This window comes from Rhodotorula graminis (assembly GCF_001329695.1).
Source record: "Rhodotorula graminis WP1 unplaced genomic scaffold RHOBAscaffold_21, whole genome shotgun sequence".
NCBI lineage: Eukaryota > Fungi > Basidiomycota > Microbotryomycetes > Sporidiobolales > Sporidiobolaceae > Rhodotorula > Rhodotorula graminis.
Genome location: NW_017264948.1, coordinates 61,443 through 86,662, shown reverse-complemented (window position 1 = coordinate 86,662; position 25,220 = coordinate 61,443). Strand labels below are relative to the sequence as shown.

Genomic DNA, 25,220 nt, shown 5'->3' with positions numbered 1-25,220 from the left:
CTGATGCACGCAGGGAGAGGGAAGGGGAGGAGGAGAGAGTTTGCGGGACGCACCAAGGAACGCAGGAGCAATGGCTGGCTGAACCCGGCGCGGTTGCACATGCATGGACAAGCACCTCGACGGCGCACACGGCGTGCTCAGCGTTGTCGAGTCGTCGAGTGTCGAGAGGAGGGGCGCGAGTCGGGCGAGGCGAGGCGGGGCGAGGATGCGGGCGTCGGACGAGGGCGGCGACTGCACGCGCAGCCTATAGCGCAGGCTCGACGTGCTCTGCAAGCTCCAGTCGGAGAGCGGGAGCTGGTCGGGAGGAGAGGGAGGAGCGGCCGAGCCTTCTTCATCTGTCTCAACCGCTCCGTCTCGCCACAGCCACCCTGGCGCACTTGTGGCGGTCGCTGTACCGTGCCACATCGACTCGCTCCCGTCACCAACTTTCACAAGCCCGAGCGAGGCCGTCGTCATCCAGCGCCGACACACTCCGCTCCGCCCTCTCACGCCGCCTCGCCGCCTACTACGAGCGACAAGCCCACCCGGCCGCCGCGCCAGACTGCCATGAGCAAGCTGTGCAGGAGCTAAAGTGGCTCGAGGAGGCCGCTCGCGAGCAGCGAGGCCACGAGTGGCACACGGTCCTCGAGCGCATGGTCGCCCACATGGTCAACGGCGACAAGCCCCTGGCTTACGTCCTCGGTACGTCCCCTCGACTCTCTCGGGTACCCCATTGAGGACCGACTGACCAGCTTGCACGCACAGGCACCCAGCCGTTCCACCCCCTCGTCCTCCCGCTCCTCGTCCGCCCTCCCACCCTCATCCCGCGCCCCGAGACCGAGCACTGGGTCTCGCACCTCGCCTCCCGCATCCTCACTTCCTCCTCGCCGCCGCTGTCGAGCGCTCCCACCGCGCCGCCTTTCCGGCTCCTCGACATCGGGACGGGCTCAGGGTGCATCGCCCTCGCCCTCGCGGCGCACCTCCGCTCGGCCGACCGCGCCGTCCAGTGCACCGCCGTCGACCGCGCCCCGACCGCGCTCGCTCTCGCAACAGAGAACGCGGCGCGCCAGTCGCTCTCGGACGTTGTCGCCGTCCGCGAGGCCGACCTGTTCTCGCCGTCGTTCGCCGCCGCGCTCACCGACGGCGACGGCTTCGACCTCGTCGTGAGCAACCCGCCGTACATCACTCGGGCCGAGTACGTCGAGCTCGACCCGAGCGTGCGAGCGTGGGAGGACCGAGGCGCGCTCGTCGGCGAGGGCGAAGAGCGTGGCGACGGGCGGGCTCGGGCACAAGGCGCCGCCGCCGCCGACGACGACGACGGCCTCGTCTTCTACCGGCGCATCGTCTCGCTCCTCGACGAGCTGCTCGCGGCGCGCTCTCGTGCACCGCGCTCGGCGCCCGTCGTCGCGTTCGAGGTCGGGCAAGGGCAGGCGAGGGCTGTCGAGCGGCTCTTGCGGGACTGGCGGGCGGCAGACTGCGCGAAGCTCGAGACGGACGTGGTGCGGGACCCATGGGGCATCGAGCGAGCAGTTTTTGCGCGGTGGCGGGACGAGTAGCGAGGCGCAGTTGGCAATACAATCCCTCCCTCGTCCACCTCTTCTACAGCGACCGCCCGTGCTCCTCTCAGAGCCACCGCCACCCGATCTCGACCTCGTCAATGCCGGCAAACGGCTTGCGGAAGTCGAGGTCCTTGCCCTTGATGACGACCTTGCTCTGCTGGCCGGCCTCGGCGCCGTCGACCTCGAAGACGGGGACGAACCACGTGAGTGCAAGTGCGGCCTGCGAGCGGGCGTCCCTCGTCAGTCGCGGCACGCAGAGAGGAGGGAGAGAGAGAGAAAGAGAGCGGGCTCACCATAGCGCTGAGCCTGGCGTGCTTGTCGCCCGTCTTGCCGAGCAGGAACCGCAGCTGAACCTCGCGCTCGGCGTCGAGCACGATCCCGCCGTCCCTCTCTGCCACGCTCCTCGCCTCGTCCTTCGCGCGCCGCTCGTCCGAGTCCGGCGCGAGGTACGCCGCGTCGGGCACGAGGACGCGCACGCGAGGCGGAGCGGCCGCCGGCTCCGACTCGACCTGGGCGTGCGTGCCGGACGGCGGCGGGAGCCCGGCCTCGCCGTCGTCGTCGTCGCCGCCGTCCGAGATGGACGAGGTGGGCGTCGCGCGCACGATCGTCGGGAGGCTCGCCGTCGAGGCCGAGGCGGTCGAGGTCCCGCTCCGAGGCGTGGCGGCGTCCTCGCTCCTGCGGCCGCCCGCGCCTGCCCTCGGCGGCGACGATGCGCGAGCAGGCGTGCTCGGCGAGGAAGGGCCGGGCGACGAGCTCTCGACGAGACCGCCGGCGAGCACGATCATGTCGTCGCGGTCGTCCCATGCCGAATCGTCGAAGCGCTCGGGTGGCGCGGTCGACGAGAGGGCGAGCTCCTTGGCGCGCAAAGACGCCTCGATCGAGTTCTTGTAGCGGTGGACCTGCATGGCGGCCGAGGTATCAGTGCGGCCTCGAGAGAGAGAGAGAGAAAGACAGGGTCCGAGCGAGGGGACGCACCTGAATCGCGATGCGGTCGCTCCCTCCTGCCGCCAGCTTGCCCAGACCACTCACGCCCTTGCCGCTCACCTTGACGTACTCGAGCACGACCCGGCGCCCTCCCTCACTCGCCGCTCGCCGAGGGTCGTCGCCGCCGAGTAGTCGGGCCCAATAGCCAAGGAGGCGGCGCTGGCTCGCGATGCTGACGCCGTAGCTCTTGGCGCCGGGCGCCATGCGGCGAAGCGTGTGGAAGCGAAGGAGGTACCTGTGGGTCTCGATGGTCAGGTCGACGGTATGGACGCGGCGAGGGAGCAGAGGGACGCACTCGAGTTTGTCCTGGAGGGACAGGGACGAGATGTCGCCGCTCGACTTGCCGAGGACGGCTCGCGGGTCCAGCGGACCGTAGACGGCGTCCTTGTCGCTCTTGGCCGGCGTCGAGCTGCTGCTGTCGCTGCTGCTGAGCGCCGGTGCCGAGGGTAGGCCGGGGAGGGCGAGGAGGAGCGACAGGGCGAAGGTACCAGACCGGCCCTTGCCAGCCTGCGTGCACGAACAGAGATGTCAGGTCGGCTCGTCAACAGATCGGGAACGAGCAGGACGCACCTTGCAGTGCACGACGACGACGTTGCGTTCGTCCTCGTCGTACCAGCTCCTCGCCTCGGCGACCATGAGCGGGACGAGGCTCAAAGGTGGCGGGTGGTGATCTGGCCACGGGAACCGCCGCACCTCGCCGTCAAAGTGGGCGGCGTCGTACGAGTTCTCGCAGCGAGGGCACAGGTTGAAGATGCGGTAGTGGCCTTGATGCTGGGCGAGGTAGCGCTGGACGTCGGATCTGTGGGTGCGGGTACGGGTCAGCGCATACCCATTTGAGGCTGTGAAGGATTGGAGCTGGAAAGGGAGGGACGCGCTGGGCGAGGAAGGTGACCTCGGGAACGAGGAGGACGAGTGGGGGAGGAGGAGCTGGCGGTCGCGCGAGCGTGGACTCGGCGCTGTGTGGAGGGACTTGGGGGCTCACCGTGGGTTGCGGTACAGGGCGGCTGCTCCCTCTGCCGGGAAGCCCATGATGACGATGCTGCGCGTGTGCTCGAGTGAGATGACGGCGCGGGGAGAGGAGGACGAGCGAGACGGCGACGCACCGCTCGGTGAGCTGGACCAGGTCGAGCGAGAAGTCATCGTCCTCGAGGCGGGCCTTGCGCCCACTGACGAGCCGCCGTACCGGGTCGAACATGGTGAGCGAGACGAGGGAGCAGCGAGAGGCAGAGGGGCGCACAATCTCTCGGTTGCAGCTCGCAGAACGACAGACAGACAGACAGAAACAAGCTGGCTCGAGTTGCACATCGATAGGTCCCTGCAACACAAGCGGGCCCACTTTTCCAACGACAACCGCCTCCTCCTCGACCCGATCGACCGCTCGTCGCGCGTTCAGTCGCGGTAGCCACGCGGACTGCGGCTGCGGCTCCTGTCGCGGACCGGCGAGCGCTCACGCTCACGCTCGCGCTCGACCGGCGCAGGCGACGGCGAGCGGCGGCGGGGCGCCGGGCTGCGCGAGCGGCGGGGCGACGGCGAGCGACGGCGAGGCGACGGCGAGCGGCGGCGCGAGTCGCGCTCGTCGTAGCGGTCGCGACCACCGCGCGAGTAGCCCTCGTCACCGCGAGGAGCGGCATCGCGGCCGCCCGAGGCACCGCCGGACTGCGAGCGCGAAAGAGGCGGGGTAAGCGAGGGCGAGAGGTCGATGTGAGGGGCGGCAAATGTGGGCGCACCTCGTCCTTGACGGCGACGACGGCACCGTTCAGCTCGGTGCCGTCGAGCTTGCGGATCGCCTCCTCGGCGTCGTAGCGCGACGAGTACTCGATGAAGCTGCGAGGGGAAGAGGCTGGGTCAGGGCGGCTCCGGCTAGCCGGACGAGGGAGCGAGCGGGGACGCACCCGATGGTCGGGTCGCGACGGTCGACGTCGGCAAAGCCGACGTTGCCGCCGAGGCGGCCAAAGTCCTTGATCTCCTATAGGTGACGAACCGCGGACGACGACGATCAGTGACCCGGTCCTACGACGACGAGGCTTGCGCGCCCGAATCGGCGAGCGACGACAGCCAAAGACGACCTCGGCGAGCCCATGGCGACGTCCACGCCCGACGAGCGCACGAGAACGACAGGTCCTTGAGACGACGCCATTCCGACAGGAACGACCCGGCGACGACCACGGCGCCGGTTCCAGCTTGACGAGCCTCGTCGCCTGTCCTCAACCAGCCGCAGCGACGACGCCCACCGAGGTCGACGCCATGCCCTCACGCCGCCCAATCGACGACGTGAGCTGCACCTCCTTGGCTCGATCAGCCCGCCTGCTCTCGAGCTCCTCGCGCCGCATCGCTCTTTCCCGCCTGCCCACGCCAACTCGACTCGGACACCAAGAAAGAGAGAGAGAGGAAGCGAGGGACGCACCTGCCACGTAGTGCCCTCACGGAGGCCCGAGATCGTGAGGCGGTAGCCGCTCTGACGAGGAGGGCGGTCGAAGCCGCGCGGCGCGCCGTACCCGCCCGGGCCGCCCGGGGGACCGTAGCCACCGGGACCGCCGGGGTATCCACCGCCGTATCCGCCACCGTACGGCGCACCGCGAGGAGGGCCGCCGAAACTGGGCTCGCGACTGGACGGTCAGCACGGGCGAGGGGGGAGAGGCGGGAGGAAGTGGGACGTACCGGTCGTCCATCATGCTGCGAGGCGGCTTGGCAAACTCGACGAGGATGCTGCAGGCGAATGACAGTTCAGCTCGGCACCTCCACACGGTGATCGAGGGGGGCAAGAGGGCGAGGAGGGAGGGAAAGGAGCGACGACGCACCGCTCGCCGCAGAAGTCGTGGTTGTTGAAGTCGGCGACGGCCTGCTCGGCATCCTGCGAGTGCACACGCACCGGTAGGGAGAGGGGACGGGGTCAGGAAAGTGGGCGGCGGGGGGAGGGCGACGCGAGGAAGACGACGGCGACGCACCCTGAGCGACTCGTACTCGAGGAAGGCAAAGCCAGCCATGATGCGGATGTCGACGAGGCGGCCAACCGCACCAAAGTGCTGCTCAAAGTCGGCGCGCGAGGCCTGCTGCGGGATGCGACCAACGTAGAGACGACGACCCGACACTGCGCGGAGGGGAGGCGACAGAGTCAGCGACGGGGTCCTGCATGCGTCTCGAACGAGGCAGTCGGTGCTCACTAGTTCTCGTGAGGCTGGGTGGGGAGGGAGGGAGGTGAGCTGCCCCTTCTCCTCCTCCTCCTCCTCCTCGAACCACGCCGACGCTCTCGCCGCCTCCGCTCTGGCTAGTCCGTGCGGCGCAGCTGCGCACAGAGCTTCTTGGCTAGCTTTGAGTCCACACCTAGACTCAGTCGCAACGGGTCGAGCTCTCGGCTCGCCTGCTGCTCGCCGAACCTGCTCAGTCCGCTCTCGCTCTCACTCGCGCTGCTGCGACCAGCGCACGGTCACGAGTGCATCTATGTCAATACAAACCTCTACGACGACCGCTCATGCGACCTCGGACCCTCGCTTCGCCTGCTCGTCGACTTTCCGCTTCTCCTCCTCGCTCGCCTTCTTGGCCGCCTCGGTCTCTGCCTGCGTCCTCAACCGCCCGTGCTCGCGCTTCTCCTCGCGCTCCGAGAACCGGTCGCCGAGGAGGTCGACGTACGGTCGCAGGAGGAGCGTCGCCTTGACCAGCTCCTCGCACACGTCGACGAGCCGGTCCCGGTTCGACGACGGCATGAGCCGGTCCGACGACGTGAACTGGGTCCACGCCTTCGGGATCGACGACTGGTTCGGGATCTGCGTCGCACGAGGGCAGGGGGCGGGGCAGGGTCAGTCCGTGCGGGTCGAGAGAGACCGTCGAGAGGCGAGAGGGAGAGAGAGACGGACCGTCCACATGCGACACCACCTGCCGAGCTGCCGCAGCACGTTGACCGTGTTGAACGACTGGCTGCCGCCGTTGACCTGGCAGATGCCGAGTGTGCGCCCCTGCGTCGGCCGCACCGAGCCGACCGAGAGCGGGATCCAGTCGACTGCGCGCACTCGAGGGTCGTAAGCTCACGCCTTCTTTCGGCGAGGGACAAAGACAGTGACATAGGGACGCACTCTGGTTCTTGAAGACGGCCGTGATGGTGCCGTGCTGCTCGGGCGAGACCCAGAAGTGTGAGTCGGACCAGTCGCTGAGCGCGCGCAGCTCGAGCACCTTCGGGTGCTTCTCCGAGACGCCGTCCTTGATCGGGAGCCCGGTCGGGTCGAACACGCGCACGTCGGCGCCGGCGAGAGCGAGAATGCGCGCGGCCTCGTACGCGGTCAAACGGGAGAACGACCTGCGAGCGGACGAGCGAGGTCAGCTCCTCGTTGCGGTGCGTGCGCTCGCGAGAGGAGGGAGACGCACCGTTCTCGCAGAGAACCGTAGAGGACGAGGACCTTGATCGGCGGCTGCCCTCGCTGCTCGCTCGCGTCGCGCACCATCTGCCGCACCGTGTCGAGCTCGAGGTGTGCCGTCCAGTCGGGCTCGTCGGCGGCGTTCTTGGTCGCGAGGAAGGGCCGGTACAGCGAGTCGACCTCGTGCGGGGCGAGCGTGTCGAGCGATGCGGCCGTGACGGAGCTGGTCGCCTTCGAGGCGGTCGAGGACGACGACGCGGCGAGAGTCGCAGTCATGGCAAAGGGGCGGGCGACGAGGGCGGTGCGGATCGTGTGTACGGCGGCAAGGCTGTGTCCGAGCGTCGCGATGGCCCTGAGGAGCATGGAGTGGCGTGAGGCGAGAGGGACGGAGCTTCCGCCGTCGCCGAGGACAAGCGCTCACGGGTTTGAAATGGCCGCTTCGGCCGAATTCTGACATTGCCAATCCGCACGCGGACGGCGTTGTCGCGCTCGCCTGTACATACATACAAATACAAGCTTGAGCTCGAGTCTGTGTGGACCGCTCGACGAGTTCCGGCGAACTACGCAGGGCGACACGCGCTCAGGCCTCGCACGCTCTCGCCGTCGCTTCTGTCTCTCTCTCGCTCAGCTCGGGACGAACCAGCGAGAGCTCGAATACGTGGTGATAGCAACTAGTGACAGCCCCATAGACCTGTACAAGGCGCGAGACAAGAACAAGGACGAGACGACGTGCGAGGGAAGGCGAGGGCGAGGTGCGAGAGGGAGAGGCACGTCGAGAAGCGGCGCACGGCCCACAGTTCTCGACGTTACGAGAGAGGGGGATGACTTGCGAAAGACGGGTACAGAGATCGAGAGGAGGTTCCGGACAAGGGACAGGTTGAGGTTCGCCGGCTGCCACAAGTGCGCGAGGAGAGGGCGAATCGAGGAGGGCGGACGTGAGGGGCGTGGAGGGGAGTCGAGGGCATCCTGGACGTCGCCGCAGAGCGTGAAGGTGTAGGCGACGAGGACGACGAGCGGCGGTAGAAAGAGGAAGTCGCTCGAGGTTGTAGGAGGAGCGGGGAGGGAGGGGGCGGAAGAGGTTCGAGCGCAACTTTTACGCCGGCGAGATGGTCCAGAGCTGGCCGTCATTGCTCTGCGAGTCGACGAGCTTGTCAGGACTGACGAGCGCGACGGTAAGGAGAGAGAAAGAGACGGCGCACCTCGTCCCACAGACTCAGCCGGGTGGACATGTAGCCGCCAACGGTCGCGACGGGCTCGTGCGCCATGGCGCGCGTCGCCATGTCCTGTGCGGGGGCTCGGAGAGAGGTGAGCAACGGTCTCGATGCCGGGCGGGGAGACGGAAGAGCTGAGAAGGTGAGACGCACGAGGATGTGGTCGACGGCAACGAGGAAGAACGTCTGCTGGCCCTTCTTGGCGAGCTTCTTGGCCATGTCCGAGTGCAACAGACGCGAGCGGCGCGTCATGCGGGTGCGCTTCTGGTCGGCGAGGTACGCCTCGAGGTCGGACGCGCACTCGACGTGGCCGGCCTTGGTGACATAGGCCGGGTGGTCGGCGAGCCACCAGCCTGGGTGGCGGCAGACCCAGGTCGTGCGGTCCTGCTTGTTGACCTTGGACGTGTCGACGCCGTCGAGGCTGATCGAGGACGACGCGCTCGTCCAATAGCCTCGGCTCTCGTACGAGTCGTCGCTCGCAGAGCTGTCGACCACGGGCGAGGTATCGACCTGGGCGACCTTGGCGGCAGCCGTCTTGGTCTTGTCCGACGCGGCAAAGACGACGGCGTCCGACGAGTCGTCGCCGTCCGACGAGTCGCTCGAGGTGTCGGCGGGAGGAGCTGAGTCGTCCGACGAGTCGTCCGAGATCGTGCCGGCAGGAACGATGTACCACCTGCGGCGGAACATAGTCAGTAGCACGCCCGAGAGAGAGAGCGTGCGCAGGAAGGAGAAAGAGAGAGACGACGCACCACTGCTTGGTCTCCTCGAGCGAGTCGGTGCCGGTCAGGAGGCCCGAGCCCACCTTGCAGGCGTACGAGACGGCGGCGTGGTCCACGCCGCCCTCGACGTCGTACGACCACTGCGCCGAGGCGCACTTGTTGTTGCCGCCCGAGATGCGCGCGGCGTTGCCGAAGAACTGGACGGCGACAGCGCTCGCGCCGTCGCTCGGGAAGAAGTCGGTCGTGCCGTCGTTGCGAGGGAAGTCGAGCGACTTGCCCGTCTTGACGTTCGTGAAGACGTAGTTGCCGGCGCCGCTCAGGGTGGACGCTGAGGCCTGGCAGGATGGTCGGTTTGGGAAGGCCGACGAGGGAGCGAGTTCGGATGTGAGGCATGGTGGGCGAAAGGCGAGGTCGGAAGAGGGACAGGGCAGAGACAGAGGTAAGCGTCGCGTTCGCCATCGACGAGCTCGACGAGGGGAAGAGGACGGATCGTGCGCACCTGGAGCTGAGCCGCCCGAGCCGTGTTGTCGATGCTGCCGCCGGCGTGGACGACGGCGGCCAAGACGGCCACCGAGAGGATGCTGGAGGTAGAGCGCATGATGCAGCAGAGGCGAGGTTAAACGAGTGTCGGGGTTGAGCGGTCTGCGCGATGGCGAGCTGGCGGTGGGTGAACGAGTGTGGGTGGGTCGGACGAACGGTCGCGGCGAGGACGCGTACAGCTGATGTACCGTGCGGGTCGAGATACAGACAGGCGATGAAAGGGACGAGGCAGGAGGAGCAGGGCGAGGCTCGGTCGGCGTGGACAGCCTCTCGCGAGGCAGGGAACGCGGCGCGCGTCGAGACGGGCCCCTTGTTGTGAGCGTCGCGTCGGGCTCAAACAACAGCCATGCTGGAGCGATCGCCTCGCACTTTGCGCTAGATCGACGCATCGCGTCGTCGTCCTGCTGCAGCTGGCGACCTCGTGCACGACCGCTCAGCCGCCCGAAAAAGCAGAGCGCGAGGGGAGCGCTGAGCGAAGCCCGAGGGTCGCTCGACCCGGGTGCGCTGTCGACCGAGTCGCATGTCGGGCAGGCTGCAGCGGTGGGGCGCAAGTGCAGGCCGTCGCCGGACGAGGCGTGGTCGAAGCGCCGAGCGGCGGTCGAGGAGCGTGACGTCGCGGACGGGCCCGACCGTAGCCGCCGGTACCGTCTGCTGTGTAGCTCGACAGCCAGAGGCTCGACACGCAGAAGCAAAGGCTCAGCAGTAGAGAGGGGTACGGGGCGGAGGAGAGCCGCGCGTCGTCGAACGCGCGCGACTCGCCCGACCGGCGAAGCGGCGACGAGAAGGCGAAGGAGGACTGAGCGCGGGTCCGCACGCTCCTCGCGATCGTCCGCCGGCTGACGGACACGCACTCTCAGGGCGTCTCTCGATTGTCGCAGCGTGATCGTTTGGCGTAGGAAAGCGCTGAAGGCGAGTTGGGGAGGCGAAACGCTCTCTCGTCGTCGTCGGAGCCGCTTCACCTTGGAGATGCGCGCCTTTCCCGTCGGACCAGGCTCCTCAGGATCGACTGGACGAGAGTGAGACGGCATCCTCTCCCCCAGGTCCGCGGAAAGTCCTGGCCACGCTCCTCGCCGTCCGCACGCTGCCCGCCGGACTCCTCCCTTCCGCTTCTCCACTCTCGCACGCGTGCGCTCGCGCGCCAACATGCTCGCGCTCGACAGCGGTCTGCTGCTCGAGGACACCCGCGCGCCGGTGTCCCTCACCGACCTCGCCTCGCTCTCGCCCGCACGACTCGCCGTCGCGTCCCTCCGCCTCGACGTCCACCCGCTCGTTCGTCAGCGCGCACACGTCGACTTCCTCGAGCGCAGGACGCGGTACAGAAGCAGCAGCAGGCGAGACTCGCAGGAAGAGCGTGCGTCCCAGACCTCCTCCTTCTCGCCAGCCGCCCGCCGACCTTTCCCTCGCGCAGCTCTCTTCGACCTCCCCCTCACCTTCCTTGTGCCCGGCTCGCCCACCCTCCTGTCGATCGCGCACTTGGTCCTTGTCCAGTTCAACCCGCACTGCCAGTCGCCGCAGGCGGCCCAGGCGGCGGCGGAGCTCTTCCTGCAGCGCGCCGCCGAGACGCAGGACGAGCGCGAGGGGTCGCAGGCGCCGAGTCGCTCGCAGACGCTGTCGATCGAGTGCTGCCGGCTCGTCCGTCAGGGCATGGGCAAGGAGGCGGTCGGCGGGCTCGCGCTCGAAGTGACGGATGAGGCGCTCGTCGTCACGAGGGGCGGCCAGTTCCTGTTGCAGGTCCTCGCCGAGGACATCACGGCGTTCAAGTGTGCGTCCATCCTTCTCTTCCAGCCCTCGGCGAGGGAGAGGAGCGTCGAACTGACCCGACGCACCCGCAGACCTTCTCGCGAGCCCGGGTGCTCGAGCCGTCGCCGACTTCCACTGCACGCTCGAGGTCGCAGCCCTGCACGTCGGTCTCGACAAGGACAACACGGTGTCGGACTCGACGCTCGAGCTCGTGATCGGCGAGTTTGGCAGCGGCGACGCCCGGTTCGAGCAGCTCGAGACGACCGTCGAGAAGTGGACCACGTCCCAGGGCTTCGCGATCCAAGTCATCCAGTGCGCCCACCTTTCTCTCGACGTCCCTCGCACGCCGACCGACCTCGTTGTAATGCCCAGGACGCAGCCCGCCGCCGAGAACCAGATCCCGACCAAGCGCCCACGCTCGCCCCTTCTCACGCCGCCGGCATCTCGCTCGCCCTCGGAAGCTGCGCAGCGGCAAGACGACTCGGCGGCACTCGTGCCATCGGCTGCCAAGCGCCGGCGCTCGGACGGCGGCCCGAGCGAGAGCAAGTCCAGCCGTACTGCGCAGTCGACGGCGATGCAGTCGGCGAGGGAGGGTCCGTGGCGGTATGTCGGAGAGACGGCGGCAGAGCTCGAGTGGCACCCGGGGTGCGCCCACCTTCATCTATCCTCTTCGACAGAGTGGCACTGACTCGCCCTGTCCTGCAGAGCTTTCGTCCGCCAACTCGCGCTCCTCCAGGCGATCGCGCCCAACGCAAACCTCTTCCTCCCGCCCGTCACCGCCGACGACCTCGCCCTCCTCTCGCGCCAGGTCGTCCGCCGACAGCTTCCGAAGCTGCCGCATCGCGTGCCCGACTGCGCCCCGCACGTGAACCACAACGCCGTCTGGCGACTTGCGCTCGAGAACGCCTACCGCCTCGGCCCGAGGATCGGTGCGTCCTCTCTCTCTCTCTTCCTTTCACTCCCGAGATGAGCACTGAAGCGGTGGAACGATGCGCAGACCTGATGACGAGCCGCCTCGTCCTCCTCACCGACGAGTACGTCGACCTGCGCGAGTACGCCAAGATTGGGTCCAAGATGGTCGACGCCCGCAACGCCATCGGCGTCGCGTACCACCAGGTCCTCGACAAGGTGCTCCCGATACGCCTCGCCCAGCAGAACGAGACGACGCGCGCCCAGGTCGAGAAGCTCATCTCGCTCGTGCACAACATGCGCACCGACCCGCTCTTGTACGCCCGACCCTCTCTCCTCTCTCTCTCCCAGTCACATCGTGACGGGCTCACTGACCGAGGGCCTCGACTCTCCCGCAGCCGTCGGACCCACCTCCTCGACGAGCGCGGCGGCCTCATCCGCACCGTTTGGCCCACCTTCTCGGAGGCCGACCTCGGTCCGAGCGTCTTTGCGCGGTTCGAGCGGGCACTCGCCGACATCGTCGAGTACGAGGCGAGCGCCGGGGCGGTCGTCTGAGGCGAGCAGGGACCGGGGGAACAGGGGTGCGCGGCGGCAGCTTGAGAAGGACGATGAGGAGGGCCGCTTGAGACGAGGCTGCAATGCTTTCCAATCACGCATCGACAGCGAGAGCAGGAGAGACTGAGCACGAGCGTGAGATACGCCGGCTTTGAGCTGGGCGGACAGCAGCAGGGCGACCCGAGTCGACTCGAGCCGGCAAGCTCGAGGAGCTAACGCGCGCTCGAAGCCCTGCGACGATCTTGGGACGCCGCGAAGGCCTGCGGAGCATGTTGTGCGAGAGAACTGGCTGGCTCTGCCGCAGCGGCTGAGCCGCAGCTGTGCTTGAGCGAGTCGCGAGGACGAGTGCGAGCGGGCGAACGAGAACGTGGCGAGTTGGCGGCGCAGCAGCGAGTGCGGCCGCCCAGTACACCGATGAGCTGCTCTGCGGCTCACCTGAGGCCTCTGAGCCCTAGGAGAGGCGACAGGGAGGGAGGACATGGGTCCAAAGTCGACGCTGAGCTGATGAGCTTTCGAGCTCGACCTCGCTCAACATCCTCGACCGCGCACCACCTCGCCCAGTCGACCAGCCAGGCCAGCCACATGCCTGCACCAGCCGCCGGCGCTGCAGCCAAGAAGCGCCCGCGCACCTCGGCTGCTCCTCCCGCCGCCGCGTCCTCCTCCACCCCCTCGGCCCCGCCTCTCTCGGCAGTCGCAGCCCGCAGAGCAGCGCGTGAAGCCGCCGCCGCCGCCGCCAGCACTCTGCAGACCAGCACGCCCGCTCCTGCACCACCACCCGCCGACATCGCCGAGGACGACGGCAACTCGGACGGCGAGTCGGTCGCCTCGTCGTCGTCGGTCGAAGCCGTGCTGCCTCAAGCTGCACAGCCTCGGCGCAAGCAGCAGCACAAGGGCAAAGGGCCGGCGCGCTACTTCGCCGAGCCCGCGCCGAGGCGGTCGGGCCGGGTCCAGCACGGCGAGGAGATGGACGTCGACTCGGGCGAGGTGTCGCCGCCTGAGGGGCTCGACCCGGCTTCCGACGTCGAGCCCGACGTGATCGAGCTGGCGACCCCGGTGCGCGCTCGCAGGCGGCGCGAGAAGAGGTGCGTCCTCGATCCTCCCTGACCTTCCTCGTCCCGCCCTCCTCGACCTGACTTGCACCGCCCGCCGCAACAGCGCGTTCGTCGACCCGTACTGCCTATCCGCGTTCCACTTCCTCGAGGGCGTCAACTCGGTACAGACGACCGTGGTGGACGAGGGCGGCGTGCAGCGCGAGGCGGTTCTGTACGCTCTTCAAGTCGGCGAGGTGCGTCCCGTGCTCTCTCCCTCGTCCCCAAGCAGCACTCGCTTCCGCTCTCCACCTCCAGACCCTTGTCCTACGCGGCGCGTGCACCCTCACCCCGGTCGTCGGCTCCGTCAAGGTCCTCGGCGCCACGCTCGCCGCTCCCTCCCCGTCGAGCGACAGCGACGGCGTCATCCTCCCTCCCCTGACCGCCTCGACTAGCCACCCTCTCTTCGCTCCATCGTCGCACCCTCTCCCGCCCATCTTTGGCGCACCTCTCGCCTCCCCACTCCAGCACTCGCTCCTCCTCCCGTCCGGCGCAACCCTCGACTTGACGCCCTACGTGGCCGTCGTCCTCGTGTCGGACCTCGTCACCGGTATTGACGGCATCGAGCGCGTACTCGTGGCGGGCGGTATGGGGCAGGGTGGCGGCATGTTTGGGCGGCGCAAGGGCGAGATCGAGTCGGCGCAGGGTGGGGCGACGTGGTCTCTCGTGCGTCCTCTGCCTCCTCATGTTCGCCTCGCGCCGACTCGGCGCCTGATACTTCGTGGCCCCTACAGGTTCTTGAGCCCGAGCCTTCCCTCGCCGGGCTGCGGCCTCTCGACCCGTGGCTCGCGGCACTCGCAGCCTCGGTCCCGCCTCTCTCGACCGCAGATGATGACGACGATGACGACGACGACGAGCCCGCCGCCGACCGGTTCGTCGCGCTCGTCGAAGGCCCCAAGCGCGTCGGCAAGAGCACGTTCGCCAAGATGCTGCTCAACTCGCTCCTCGCCCGTTACGGCGCCGTCGCCTACCTCGATACCGACCTCGGCCAGCCCGAGTTTACGCCGTCGGGCTTCCTCTCGCTCAACGTCCTGCGGCGACCTGTCCTTGGTCCGTCTTCCTCCGTCCCTATCTGCCCTCGAGTCGACCCTGACCCGCCGTCTGTCGTTGCGCGCAGGCCCCTCTTTCACCCACGTGGCCCTCCCCCTCGCGTCCCGCTTCCTCGGCTCGACCTCGCCCGCTTCCGACCCGAGCGCCTACCTCGAAGCCGCACAAGCGCTGCTCGAGACCTACGCGCTCGAGGTCGAGTACCCGCTCGACGGCGAGGCGTCGACCCGCGAGGACCGCAAGGTCGTCGAACGCGTCCCGCTCGTCATCAACACGCAGGGCTGGGTCAAGGGCCTCGGCGCCGACCTCCTTGACAAGCTCAAGGCGCTCGCGCGCCCGACGCACGTCTTCTCGTTCGCGACGCCTGACGACGCACCCGCACCGCCCGTCCTCGGCGCCCTCACAACCCTCCTCCCTCCCGCACCGCCAAGCCCGCTCGAGAGCAAGTGGTCCGCCGCCGACTACCGCGTCCTGTCGCTCGTGTCGTACTTTCACGCCCTCGTCGTCGAGGGGGCGACGCCGGCGTGGGACTTTACGCGGCCCCTCCTCGCCCAGTCGCCTTTCGCCCTCACGCTCGCCGACCTTCCTGGCGGCGTCCGTCTCGCCACCGCGGCCGGCGAGTCGATCCCGCACACGCACGTCCTGCACGCCCTCAACGGCGCGCTCGTCGCCCTCGTCGCCGCCGCGCCTTCCGCCGATGCGGGCGCAGCACCCTCGCCGTCGAGCAGCAGCGCGCTCGGCCTCGCGCTCGTGCACTCGATCGCGCCCGCCGCTCCCGACGCGTCCTCGTCGTCGACGACGCTGCACGTGCACACGCCCGTGCCCGCCTCGGTCGTCGCCAGCGCGCGCGCCTCGCTCGGCGTCATCAAGGGCGAGCTCGACCTCCCTGTCGCGCTCATGCTCGACTGGGCGGCGCCGGACGACGCAGGCGAGCACGGTGTCGCCGGCGTCGAGTGGCGCGAGGTGCCGTTCTTGAGCGTCGATGCGGCCGAGGCGGGAGGGAGGAAGCGGGTGCGCAGGAATGTCATGCGGCGGGGGCAGGCGTAGAGCGTGTAACCCATTGCTCTCGACGACGGCCTGGTTCTTTGCGAGAGACGTCTCTTTCTGCGAGAGCGGGCGTGCGAGGCCGGGCTTCTCTTGCGAGCACGAGGACGATGCGCTTTCTCTCCGCTCTCGCCTCTCGGACGGCGCAGACTTGCGCTCGACGCACAGTTCCGGCTCGACGTCGACAGCTTTCTCTCGCAGAGTGCGGCGCCCGAAGCGCAGGTGCAGCTGTGCGCTGGCGACAGCACGAGAGCGAGGGGTCCGGGCGAGCGCAGCCGGCACTTTTAAGTGCGCCGTTCATCGCTTGGCCCGCACCTACTGTGCGTGGTGCACCGACTGTGTGAACTGCAGCTCGTCGGTACCTCCCTTTGGGCGATACCTCTGCGCGATGCTGCGCCAGAGAGAGAAGCGAACGAGCAAGCGCACGGACCCCTATTCTCCCGTCCCGCTCGACCGCAGCTGCTACCGGCGAAGGCTTCAGACGGCAAAAAGATGACCGTACCGCGAATTGAACGCGGGTCTCCACAGTAAAGTACGCCAGGTCAGAGCTGGTTGCCTCCACAATGTGGTGTCTTAACCACTGGACGATACGATCTTCGGTGAAGGCAGAGCTGACGCACTCACATTAGTTCCCAAATTGAAGTCTATCGCCGCTCTCGTCCGGCGTTCTCGCATCCGGCGTCGTCGCGCAACCAAGACGTCTCCGTGCGACGCGGGTTCCTGCGGCCGCACCTCGGCAGGGACGCCTCATCCTTTGCGCTCATACGCTCGCCGCGAGTTTGACGTGTCGACGCTCGCACGGACCGGCGCAACTGGCGATCAGGGAGTCGGCGCCCACAGGCGGTTGCGAAAGGCGTTTGCGCGGCTCAGGCTCCCGGTATTCGATCTAGCATGCCACGCGCGACTCTCCTGACGTCCGTCACGACTCAGTAAGTGCGCGCGTGAGAGACGGCGCCGGGGCTCAACCGTCACAGAGAGAAACGACAGGTTTTCGGTTTGAGAAGGTTGCTGAGGACTTGGTGAGAACCGCCGCCTGACGGCCTGGTCCGCGTGTCTCTAAACCGAATTGCTCTCAATTCTCGACGCACAGCCTCGTACACCGTCGCGAGAGAGAACTGGGACGTGTTCAGCTCGAGAGAGGGGAAGCGTTGCCCTCTCTTGCGCACCTCGCCGTTTGAGAAGGCCAACTCGACCGTCGCTGACTCTTCTCTCGCGTGGGTCCTGGGCTCGAAAGGATCGCGGACCGACAGCAAGGGCCACTAGGGCGTGACGAACGAGTCGCGAACCCAACAGTACCCGCACAAAGTGAGCTGTGGGCGGTTCCTGGACCTCGAGGAGACGGAGCTCAAAAGTCCTCAATCTCGCTCTCGCTCTCTCGCCGGTCACTCGACGCCGTCTCGTTCGATCTCTCGAGAGGTAAGCGCACCGCTCAGTTCGAGGGAGCCGCACAAAGTCGTGCGCTCGTCGGCCCGTCGCCGTTTGAGAAGGCCGCTCGGGCCCTCGCTCTCGACGGCTCGTGCCTCGTCGCCGCAGCGCCTCCTGCATCGCAGTCGCAGGTCGACCTTTGAGCTGTACAGGTGAGCGCGTGAAGAACGCGCTCGATCCCTGGCGAGCGAAAGAGCCGATCGACGCGAGCCGGAATAGCAAAAAAAGTAAAGCGAGTTCAAGCGAAGCTTGACCAGCGTTCGAGCCTAATCGGATCGCGATCATTGAAAATGCATAGCCGAGGTTCGATTCGCAACGAGCACGAGTCGGAGCTTCTCTCAGAGAGAGAGAGAGAAAGAGAGAGGCGCAGACGGTCCGAGGCGAGGGACTCGTGCGCGACCAAGGGCGCGAGCGAGCTCAAGCTCCGGCTCGAGGCAAGCAAGCGGCAGCAAAAGAGAGAGCAAAAAGAGCAGAGCCTGCGGGCGGCGCAAAGGCGAAAAAGAAGCGACGAGAGGCAAAAGAAGAGAAAGCGCAAGGCGCGAAGTGACTGCATAGGCATCCTACAGCGAGGCATTCTTCAGCCGGAGCCACACCGGGAAGTCGTCCATACCGCTGCACAGAGCTAAAGTGTCGGTGAGCGGACGGTCCTGTAGCAGGAAAGCCTCCGCTCTGGTGGCATGCTGAGAGGGAGCCGACGAGCCAAACCGGTTTGACAAAGGAAAGGTCAACTTTCTGAACGCACGCCACACGCATTCGGTTCACCTTCAGTCGGTCCTCTCTCTCGCACCTCGACACGGTTCGGCTTGCGAAGGTCACGAGCGTCTCGAGCATATTCTCCTGCAGGTCTGGGTACGCAACACGACCCCCCTTGAGCGAGACGGCGAGCGAGAAGCGAGAAAAAGAGGCGCGAGAGGACAGCGCGCGTGCCAGCTCCGCCACTTCCCCACACTCGGCGCTCTTCGAACGTCTCGACGTGCTGCCACACGGCTCGAGTACGTGCAGGACAGGTCGACACATGGTCCTGAGTACCTCGCGAAAGCTCCCGAGTGAGCAGAGAGCGAAACAAGGCGCGAATCTTGCTCGAGAGCGGGAGAACCTCGCGTCTGTCTCGTCTCGTCTCGAGCTGGTGCTCTCGCTCTCGGCTCTGCGCTTTCAGGACGCGCTCGAGGGTTAGATAAAGCACGTGCAGAGGGACTCGAGACAGTGCTAGAGGGAACCCTCGTAAGTGTCGAGTCGCACGGTCGAGGGGAAAGCGAAGCAGTTTGACCTCGCTCAGCCCTCTCGCATTCGCTCCTTTGCTCTCGAGACTCGACGCACAGCCTCTTACACTGTCTCGAGAGAGACCTGGGACGTGTCAAGCTCGAGAGAGGGGCAGCGTTGCCCTCTCTTGCGCAGCTCGCAGCTTGAGAAGGCCACCTCGACCATTCGGTCACCCTCCTCGCGGTCGTCTTTCAGGCTCGAGGTGGTCACGCTTCGACGATCGATCGTGGCAGGGTGTCCCCGACGAGTCGCGAGCGCAAAGGCACGAGGACAGGGAGCTTTGCGCCTTCCGGAGGCGGCGCGCGGCGGTGGCGAGAGGTCGACAGCGGTGACCGAGGCCGTTCGCTGGGTGATAGCGCGTCTTGAGGGCTATGTCGAGCTGTCGCGCGCTCGCAGACGCAGGTAGCGAGGGCGGAGGCGGCGGCCGAGAGCGAGACGGTGGCCGAGGAGGAGGAGACAGCGACTGCTCGGCAGCGGGGCGCGAGGCGCAGCGCAAAGCGGCGGGGCAGGCCGTGAGCATGATGGAGTGTGCTGAGCAGCTGTGGACGGCAGCACAAGGTGATGGTCGAAGCGAGAGCGAGGTTCCGGAGCTTGCGGCCGGGACGAGCTGGCGTCGCGGCCGCCGGCTGCATCGAGCCTGCCCAACGTGTGCAACCTCGCCCAGGCTGTACAGCAGGACCGAGTCGGAGCAGTGCAAGGTCGCCGCAGAGCACCGGCAGCTGCACCAGCACGTCGAGCGGAGCACTTTTGGCTGGCCCCGGCGCGCGCGCCACCCCGCGTTTCCGCCCAAGGGCTCGCTCTCATCCTCATCGCCCTCTCGTCCCTCGCACCACCCTCCACCCGCGAGCCATGGCCACCTTCTATGGGCACGCGCCAGCCAGCCAGCCACCGGCACCCGACCAGCCCATCAAGATGCAAGGGTTCCCGCTGCCCCATCTGCCCGGCGGCGCCCCCACCCCGCACTCTTCGTCGTCGCTCCCACCAGCGAGCCAGCCCCTCGCCGCGTTCGCCCACCTGTACCCGCACCTCGCCCACCAGTCCCACCTCGAGCACCACCTCGGCCACCCGCCGCAACCGGGCCAAGGACCCGGCATCGACCCTTCCATCCTCCTCGGCTTCACCCCCGCCGGCCAGCACCAGCACCACCAGCACCACCACGACCTCGCCACCGAGTCGCACTACGGCTCGCTCGGCAACGGCGCGTTCGGCGGCCCTCACCCGGGCACGAGCGTCCTCAGCGACGCCGACCTCGACTTTGAGAGCGTCCTCGCCTCGCTCGGCGCCGCCGCCCACCAGCAGCCGCCCCAGCACCAACAAGGGCACCACCACCAGCCCCATGCCCGTGCTGTCTACGGCAGCCACGAGGCCCACACCGACATCTTTGCCGCCGGCGGCATGTTCGACCAGGCCGCCATGCACCCTCCTCCCCTCGACGGCCAGCAGCTCAGCCCGCGCCTCCAGCTCGACCGCATGCCCTCGTACTTCACCCAGCATGTGCCGCCACCTCAGCAGCAGCAGCAGCAGCAGACCCAGCCGCAGCCCCAACAGCACGAGTCGTTCCCCTCGCCCGCCGTCCCGAGCTCGTCGTCCTCGGCCAAGCCCGCCGAGCGCGGACGCGGCACCTCGTCGAAACGCTCGGCGTCAACCGAGCGCACCGGTCGCACGGGCCGCACCGCCTCGACCGGGGGCGGCAGCGTCGGCAAGGCGCCGCGCCAGTCGCGCTCGCGCAGCGCGAGGCGCTCGTCCTCGGCCGCGGGCTACGACCGCGACAGGCCGTCGCCGACCTCGCGCGAGTCGGGTGGCCGGCGCGGTGCGGCAGCAGTGGCGGCGGCGGCGGCGGCGGCGGGCGCCGCGAGCGGGACCGGTGAGGAGGGCGCCGACCCGAGCCCGGCGGCCACGCCTGGCAGCGGCGCCGGTGCGGCCAACGGCGCGATCGGGATCCCGGTCGCGTCGTCGTCGTCGTCCTCCTCCTCGGCCAAGGCGGCCGAGCACGCGTCGCATCACCAGTACGCCATGAGCCTGCCGGCGTACCCGTCGACGAGCCTCTCGGGCACGCCGTCGTCGCTTCCCGGCGGCGCAGGCGGCGGAGCCTGGGGCGCCCTCGCCGCCGCACACCCGCACGCGTTCCCGGCGCACGCCTTCAACAGCGCGTCCCCCAACGGCGGCGGCGGCGGCGGCGTGCAGCAGCAGCAGGCCGACCCGGCGACCGGCTGGAGGCCCTCGCCGCCTCCTGGAGCCGCCGCGAGTGCGCCACCGGCGACAGGGCTCGCGGGCAGGTCGCCGACGGCGGGAGGAGGTGTCAAGGCGCCGGGCAAGAAGGGCAAAGGGCTCGCCGACGTGCAGGAGGAGGACGACGGCAAAGGGTGCGTCCCTCACACACACTCTCTCTCTTCCTTTCGACCCTCTCGACGTCGCAAGACTGACTCTATGTCGTCCTGCGCGCAGCGACCAGCTGCTCGAGAAGCGCCGCAAGCGCCGCGAGTCGCACAACGCCGTCGAGCGCCGCCGCCGCGACAACATCAACGACCGCATCGCCGAGCTGTCGCTCCTCGTCCCCGAAACGTTCCTCGTCCCCGGGTCACCGCCTCCCGACGGCTCGGCGAGCGGCGCGAGCGTGCTGCCCCCTGTCGAGGAGGGCCCGGCGAGCCCGGCCATTGGCGCTCTGAGCCTCATGAGCCCCGGCCCGTCGAGCGCGGCTGTCCTGAGCGGGTCGCCGGCGAGCGCGCCCGGGGCAGGATTCGCGACGCGGGCGAGCGCGCAGCAGCAGCAGCAGTCGGCGGCGGCCGAGAAGCTGAGTGCCCAGCAGCTCGCGGCCAAGGAGAAGCCGAACAAGGGCGTCGTCCTCGCCAAGAGCGTCGAGTACATCAAGTGCGTCCCGCACGCCCTCTCCTCCTGCCCTATCGCTCTCGGTCGTGAGCGTAGACTGACGACGAACCTCGGTCGCGGCCGCAGATACCTGCAGCAAATGGTCGAGCTCTCGCAGCAGCACGCCGTCGAGCTCCAGCGCCAGAATGCCGCCCTGCGCGACGCTCTGGCCTCGTCCTCGGCCCAGAACCCGCACGCCCTGGACGTCCACCATCCCGCCTCGTCCTCGTTCCCCAAGTCGACCGCCGCCAGCTCGTCCTACTCGGCCCAGGCGACCAACCCTTCCGGCTCTCCCGCCTCGCCAAACACACACGCGCACGCGAACGGTGCCGCGACGAGTGCGACCGCGCTCGGTCTTGCGCTCGAGTCGCCCGACAGCAACGGCGGCGGCGGCGTCGCGTCCGGGTCGTTTTTCGACTTTGGGCAGGCGAGCGAGCACGGCCAAGGCGGCGACGAGCTCAAGCACGAGAGTGCGGATGGGGCCGGCGAGCGCGAGGAGGAGGACAGGTGCCGGTCGGCGGGAGGAGGAGGAGGAAGGAGCGCCCGGGCGGGCGAGCGCGCGTGGACGCCCATGCTCGAGGGGCTCGACATGGAGGCGCTTGCGGCGCTCAAGGAGGAGGACATGGACCAGTCCTAGCCGCGCAGATGGCGTCGGCGCGCCGAGTCTCGACTTCCGACCTCTCGATCCCTCTCGACTGCGGCTCTCGCGCTCTCTCTCTCTCCCTCCCTCCCTCCTCACGACCTTATCCCCTCGTCCACATAATGCTCGAACCCCTCCCTCCTATCTGTCTTCTCCCTTCTCTCACGAGCTCCCGCAACCCCCGGCAAATACCCTCTCCTCAGTACCGCCTTCCCCTCGCCGCAGCGCGACGAGGCTGTGTCCCTCCCTTGTACTTTCTCGCCCCCTCGCGGACCCTCGGTGAAACTCGAGCAACGGTCTTTTGGATCCGTGTTTGAGCTTCAAAGTGAGAGCAAGAGGACGAGCGAGCGCGAGAGCAAGGGCGAGGACAAAGCGCAACTTGCGAGGGCTGCAGTGCTCGAGCAGCAGCAGCCGAGTGGCCGTCGCCGCTGATGCTGACGAGGCGCACTTCGACGATAGCCATGTGCTCGAGCCCTAGACAGCGGTCGAGCGGGAGCCAAGGGAGGGCTGCTCGAGAGAGTCCTCGAAAAGCCCGCGAGCTCGAGGTCGGCGCCGACTCTCGCTTCTCGGGAGCGCCCGCTCGAGAGAACTGCTCTCACGATGCACTCTCTCGTCGAGTCTGAAAGTCCCAAGGACAGCGAGAACATGTGGCACCTCGATTACAGTCGCGCACAACCCGCTCCTCCTCGGCTCAGCCATCGTCTCGACCCTGACCGGCCCTGCTTACGCCGCACCCGCCTCGAGCTGGAGCTTGGCGACGTCGGGAAGCTCGGTCGCTGCGTCGGTGATGACGCGCAGGACACGGCCGATGGCGACCGTCTTGCCCTCGTCGCGCAGGGTGAACCGGCCGAGCGAGGGCTGGGTCGAGAACGGCTCGATGCAGACCGTGTTGGCGGCCTCGACGAGAGCGACAATCTTCATGCCTGTGATGGTCGCACGAGGAGAGGGAGAGAGGGCAGGAGAGAGAGTCAGTGCGAGGCGAGAGGGAGGAAAGGCGCTTGAGGGAGGACGAGGAAGAGGACGAGGAAAGAGAGCCCACCCTTCTTGGCGAACTGCGGCGGCCGCCTGCTCTTGCGCCCAGTCTTCTTGTCGTAGTAGTGGAGCAACGCGCCGAGCGTCACCTCCTCGGACGCCGTGTGGACGTGCATGATGGCTTGGAAACCGGCCGTAATGATGTTCTTTGTGTCGAGTATGACGAGCTGGGCCTCGAACTGGGTGACGGTGTGCACGGGCGTCACAGGGCTCGACAGGACAAAACCGACGTTGATCTCGGTGTCCTCGACGCCGCGCAGGCGCAGGCGAATGTTGTCGCCCGAGAGGGCGAGCGGGACCTCCTCCTCCATCTCGTTGTAGATGGCCTGGACCTGGACGGGCGTCTTGTTGGGCATGAGGAGGAGGTCGGCGCCCTTGCGGACCTTGCCCGACTCGATCTTGCCGACGACGACGCAGCCCATGTCGGCGTACTTCTCCGAGATAGGGATCATGAGGGGCGCGTTGTTCTTGCGGTCCGTGATGGGCAGGTCGTCGAGGAACGACAGGAGCGGCGGGCCCTCGACCCAGGGCGCGAGCTTGCGGTCGACCGGCTCCTTGATGTTGGCGCCCGTGAAGCCCGAGACGGGGATGAACGTGACGTCCGTCTTCATGTTGTAGCCCGTGCCCTTGAGGAACGGCGACAGCTTGGAGACGATCTCGTCGTACCTGCGAGAGAGACGAGGGAGGAAGGCGGTGGCGAGGGAAACCGAGGGAGGACAAGGGCGAGGCGAGGTCGAGAGGGAGGGGAAGAGGGTTGGGGAGGTCGAGGAGGACAGGGCGAGTCAGTCTCGCGGTCGCTCAACCACAGACGTCCTCGTGGATGGGACGCACCTCGTCTTGTCCCAGTTGACGGTCGGGTCGTCCATCTTGTTGACGACGACGATGAGCTTGGAGACGCCGGCCGTCTTGACGAGCATGGCGTGCTCGCGCGTCTGGCCGCCCTTCTCGAAGCCCGTCTCGAACTCGCCTTTGCGCGCCGAGATGACGAGGACGGCGACGTCGGCCTGCGCCGCACCGCTGATCATCGACGGGACATAGTTCTTGTGGCCGGGCGCGTCGAGGATCGTGTACCGGCGGGCCGTCGTCTCGAAGTAGGCGCGACCGACCTCGACCGTCTTGCCCTTCTCGCGCTCCTGCGACGTCGAGTCGAGCGCCCACGACAGGTACCACGACTCGCGGCCGGCCTCCTTGGCCTCGCGCTCGTACTTCTCGAGCGTGCGCTTGTCGACCATGCCGCACAGGTACAGGATGTTGCCGCCCATCGTCGACTTGCCCGCGTCGACGTGGCCGATGAAGACGATGTTGAGGTGAGGCTTGACGTCCTTGACTGCAGGAGAGGCGAAGCGAGGGGGACGGGGAGGGAGAGAAGGGTGCGAGGTCAGGCTCGCTTCCTCAACGCCGCGCTCGAGGGGAAAGAGGACGAGGACGCACTGTCGTCGACGCCGTACAGGTCGGCGAGCGTCTCCTCGTCGGCGACGGCCTTGACCTCCTCGGCGATCTTGTCCTGCTCGACCTTCTTGACCTCCTCGACCTTCTTGGCCTCCTCCTTCTTGGCCTTGACCGCCTCGACCTTGTCGGCCTTGGACGACTGCTCCTTCTTGGCCGCCGCCGAGGCCGCACCGGGCGCGGGCGTCCCGGGCTTGCTCGAGCTCGGGGTCGACGCCTTGCTGCCCGACGAGGCGGCCGCCGCCGCTGCTGCGGGCGCCGCCTTGCTGCTGCTGCTGCCGCCGCCGATCTTGAGGCTCACGGTCGCCGGCTTGGCGTCCGGGTCCCGCGGCGGGAGCGACACGGACGACGACGACGACGAGGATGCGGCGCCGCCGCCGCCAATCTTGAGCGACATGGTGGGCGGCTTGGCGGGTGGCGGCGCGTTCGGGTCATCGCGGCGGACGAACGGCGCGCCGCCGGTGCCGGCGCCGGTGACGGGCTGGCGCACGGGCGGCTCGTAGACGCGGGTCTGGGGCTGGGCGGGCGGGAAACCGGGTGCGGGCGCGCCCTGGTTGTAGCGGGCGGCGAACGGGTCGTGCGCGCCGTAGCCGGCCGGGGCCTGGCCGTAGCCCTGCTGCTGCTGAGGGTAGCCGCCGTACTGCTGCGGCTGACCTGTGGGGGAGGCACGCAAGAGGAGGGTCAGTAACTCGACCTGCGAGAGAGGGAGGAGAGAGGGGGCGGGGGCGCACCGTAACCGCCGTATGCGCCGGCGTACTGGTTGTAGTAGTCGGCCGGGTTGCCCTGGCCCTGCTGAGGCTGCTGGCCGGGGTGCTGCTGGGCGTACGGGTT

General features: G+C 68.1%; 9 protein-coding genes and 1 non-coding gene across 10 annotated transcripts; 4 read left to right on the top strand and 6 right to left on the bottom strand.

The window, feature by feature from the left end:
* Window positions 1-632: 632 nt before the first annotated feature.
* On the top strand, window positions 633-1,535 carry RHOBADRAFT_47697 (uncharacterized protein; the record flags this gene model as incomplete). The annotated part of the gene is made up of 2 exons (XM_018415033.1): window positions 633-681; window positions 745-1,535. 2 exons carry the CDS (start codon window positions 633-635, stop codon window positions 1,533-1,535), a joined length of 840 nt encoding a protein of 279 aa, XP_018267568.1.
* Window positions 958-3,717, bottom strand: RHOBADRAFT_56558 (uncharacterized protein; the record flags this gene model as incomplete). Its single annotated transcript, XM_018418406.1, has 7 exons — window positions 958-1,758; window positions 1,832-2,437; window positions 2,514-2,757; window positions 2,818-3,029; window positions 3,093-3,321; window positions 3,505-3,561; window positions 3,626-3,717. 7 exons carry the CDS (start codon window positions 3,715-3,717, stop codon window positions 1,603-1,605), a joined length of 1,596 nt encoding a protein of 531 aa, XP_018267567.1. The 3' UTR covers window positions 958-1,602.
* An 80-nt stretch (window positions 3,718-3,797) lies between these two features.
* RHOBADRAFT_67060 (uncharacterized protein) lies at window positions 3,798-5,694 on the bottom strand. Its single transcript, XM_018419167.1, has 8 exons — window positions 5,684-5,694; window positions 5,468-5,610; window positions 5,321-5,373; window positions 5,181-5,228; window positions 4,927-5,116; window positions 4,415-4,488; window positions 4,250-4,346; window positions 3,798-4,178 (listed from the first exon to the last, which is right to left on the bottom strand). Coding segments are annotated over exons 1-8 (873 nt in total). The 5' UTR covers window positions 5,685-5,694; the 3' UTR covers window positions 3,798-3,911.
* A 247-nt stretch (window positions 5,695-5,941) lies between these two features.
* RHOBADRAFT_67059 (uncharacterized protein) lies at window positions 5,942-7,147 on the bottom strand (the record flags this gene model as incomplete). The annotated part of the gene is made up of 4 exons (XM_018419166.1): window positions 5,942-6,283; window positions 6,374-6,516; window positions 6,590-6,810; window positions 6,879-7,147. 4 exons carry the CDS (start codon window positions 7,142-7,144, stop codon window positions 5,990-5,992), a joined length of 924 nt encoding a protein of 307 aa, XP_018267565.1. The 3' UTR covers window positions 5,942-5,989.
* An 814-nt stretch (window positions 7,148-7,961) lies between these two features.
* Window positions 7,962-9,396, bottom strand: RHOBADRAFT_47694 (uncharacterized protein; the record flags this gene model as incomplete). The annotated part of the gene is made up of 5 exons (XM_018415032.1): window positions 7,962-8,000; window positions 8,068-8,151; window positions 8,233-8,752; window positions 8,829-9,133; window positions 9,298-9,396. 5 exons carry the CDS (start codon window positions 9,394-9,396, stop codon window positions 7,962-7,964), a joined length of 1,047 nt encoding a protein of 348 aa, XP_018267564.1.
* Window positions 9,397-10,481: 1,085 nt separating this feature from the next.
* On the top strand, window positions 10,482-12,639 carry RHOBADRAFT_56556 (uncharacterized protein; the record flags this gene model as incomplete). The annotated part of the gene is made up of 7 exons (XM_018418405.1): window positions 10,482-10,689; window positions 10,747-11,100; window positions 11,171-11,390; window positions 11,451-11,723; window positions 11,784-12,007; window positions 12,076-12,304; window positions 12,386-12,639. 7 exons carry the CDS (start codon window positions 10,482-10,484, stop codon window positions 12,540-12,542), a joined length of 1,665 nt encoding a protein of 554 aa, XP_018267563.1. The 3' UTR covers window positions 12,543-12,639.
* Window positions 12,640-13,124: 485 nt separating this feature from the next.
* On the top strand, window positions 13,125-15,754 carry RHOBADRAFT_56555 (uncharacterized protein; the record flags this gene model as incomplete). Its single annotated transcript, XM_018418404.1, has 5 exons — window positions 13,125-13,624; window positions 13,698-13,827; window positions 13,889-14,296; window positions 14,365-14,680; window positions 14,748-15,754. The coding sequence occupies 5 exons, from the start codon at window positions 13,125-13,127 to the stop codon at window positions 15,722-15,724; spliced, it is 2,331 nt and encodes a 776-aa protein (XP_018267562.1). The 3' UTR covers window positions 15,725-15,754.
* Window positions 15,755-16,214: 460 nt separating this feature from the next.
* Window positions 16,215-16,316, bottom strand: RHOBADRAFT_t149. Its single transcript has one exon. It is a non-coding gene; the product is annotated as a tRNA-His (tRNA).
* Window positions 16,317-19,255: 2,939 nt separating this feature from the next.
* RHOBADRAFT_56554 (uncharacterized protein) lies at window positions 19,256-22,216 on the top strand (the record flags this gene model as incomplete). The annotated part of the gene is made up of 3 exons (XM_018418403.1): window positions 19,256-20,769; window positions 20,852-21,274; window positions 21,359-22,216. The coding sequence occupies 3 exons, from the start codon at window positions 19,256-19,258 to the stop codon at window positions 21,906-21,908; spliced, it is 2,487 nt and encodes an 828-aa protein (XP_018267561.1). The 3' UTR covers window positions 21,909-22,216.
* A 327-nt stretch (window positions 22,217-22,543) lies between these two features.
* On the bottom strand, window positions 22,544-24,905 carry RHOBADRAFT_30921 (uncharacterized protein). The gene is made up of 4 exons (XM_018412933.1): window positions 24,375-24,905; window positions 23,775-24,270; window positions 22,951-23,609; window positions 22,544-22,834 (listed from the first exon to the last, which is right to left on the bottom strand). The coding sequence occupies exons 1-4, from the start codon at window positions 24,784-24,786 to the stop codon at window positions 22,635-22,637; spliced, it is 1,767 nt and encodes a 588-aa protein (XP_018267560.1). The 5' UTR covers window positions 24,787-24,905; the 3' UTR covers window positions 22,544-22,634.
* Between the last annotated feature and the right edge of the window lie 315 nt (window positions 24,906-25,220).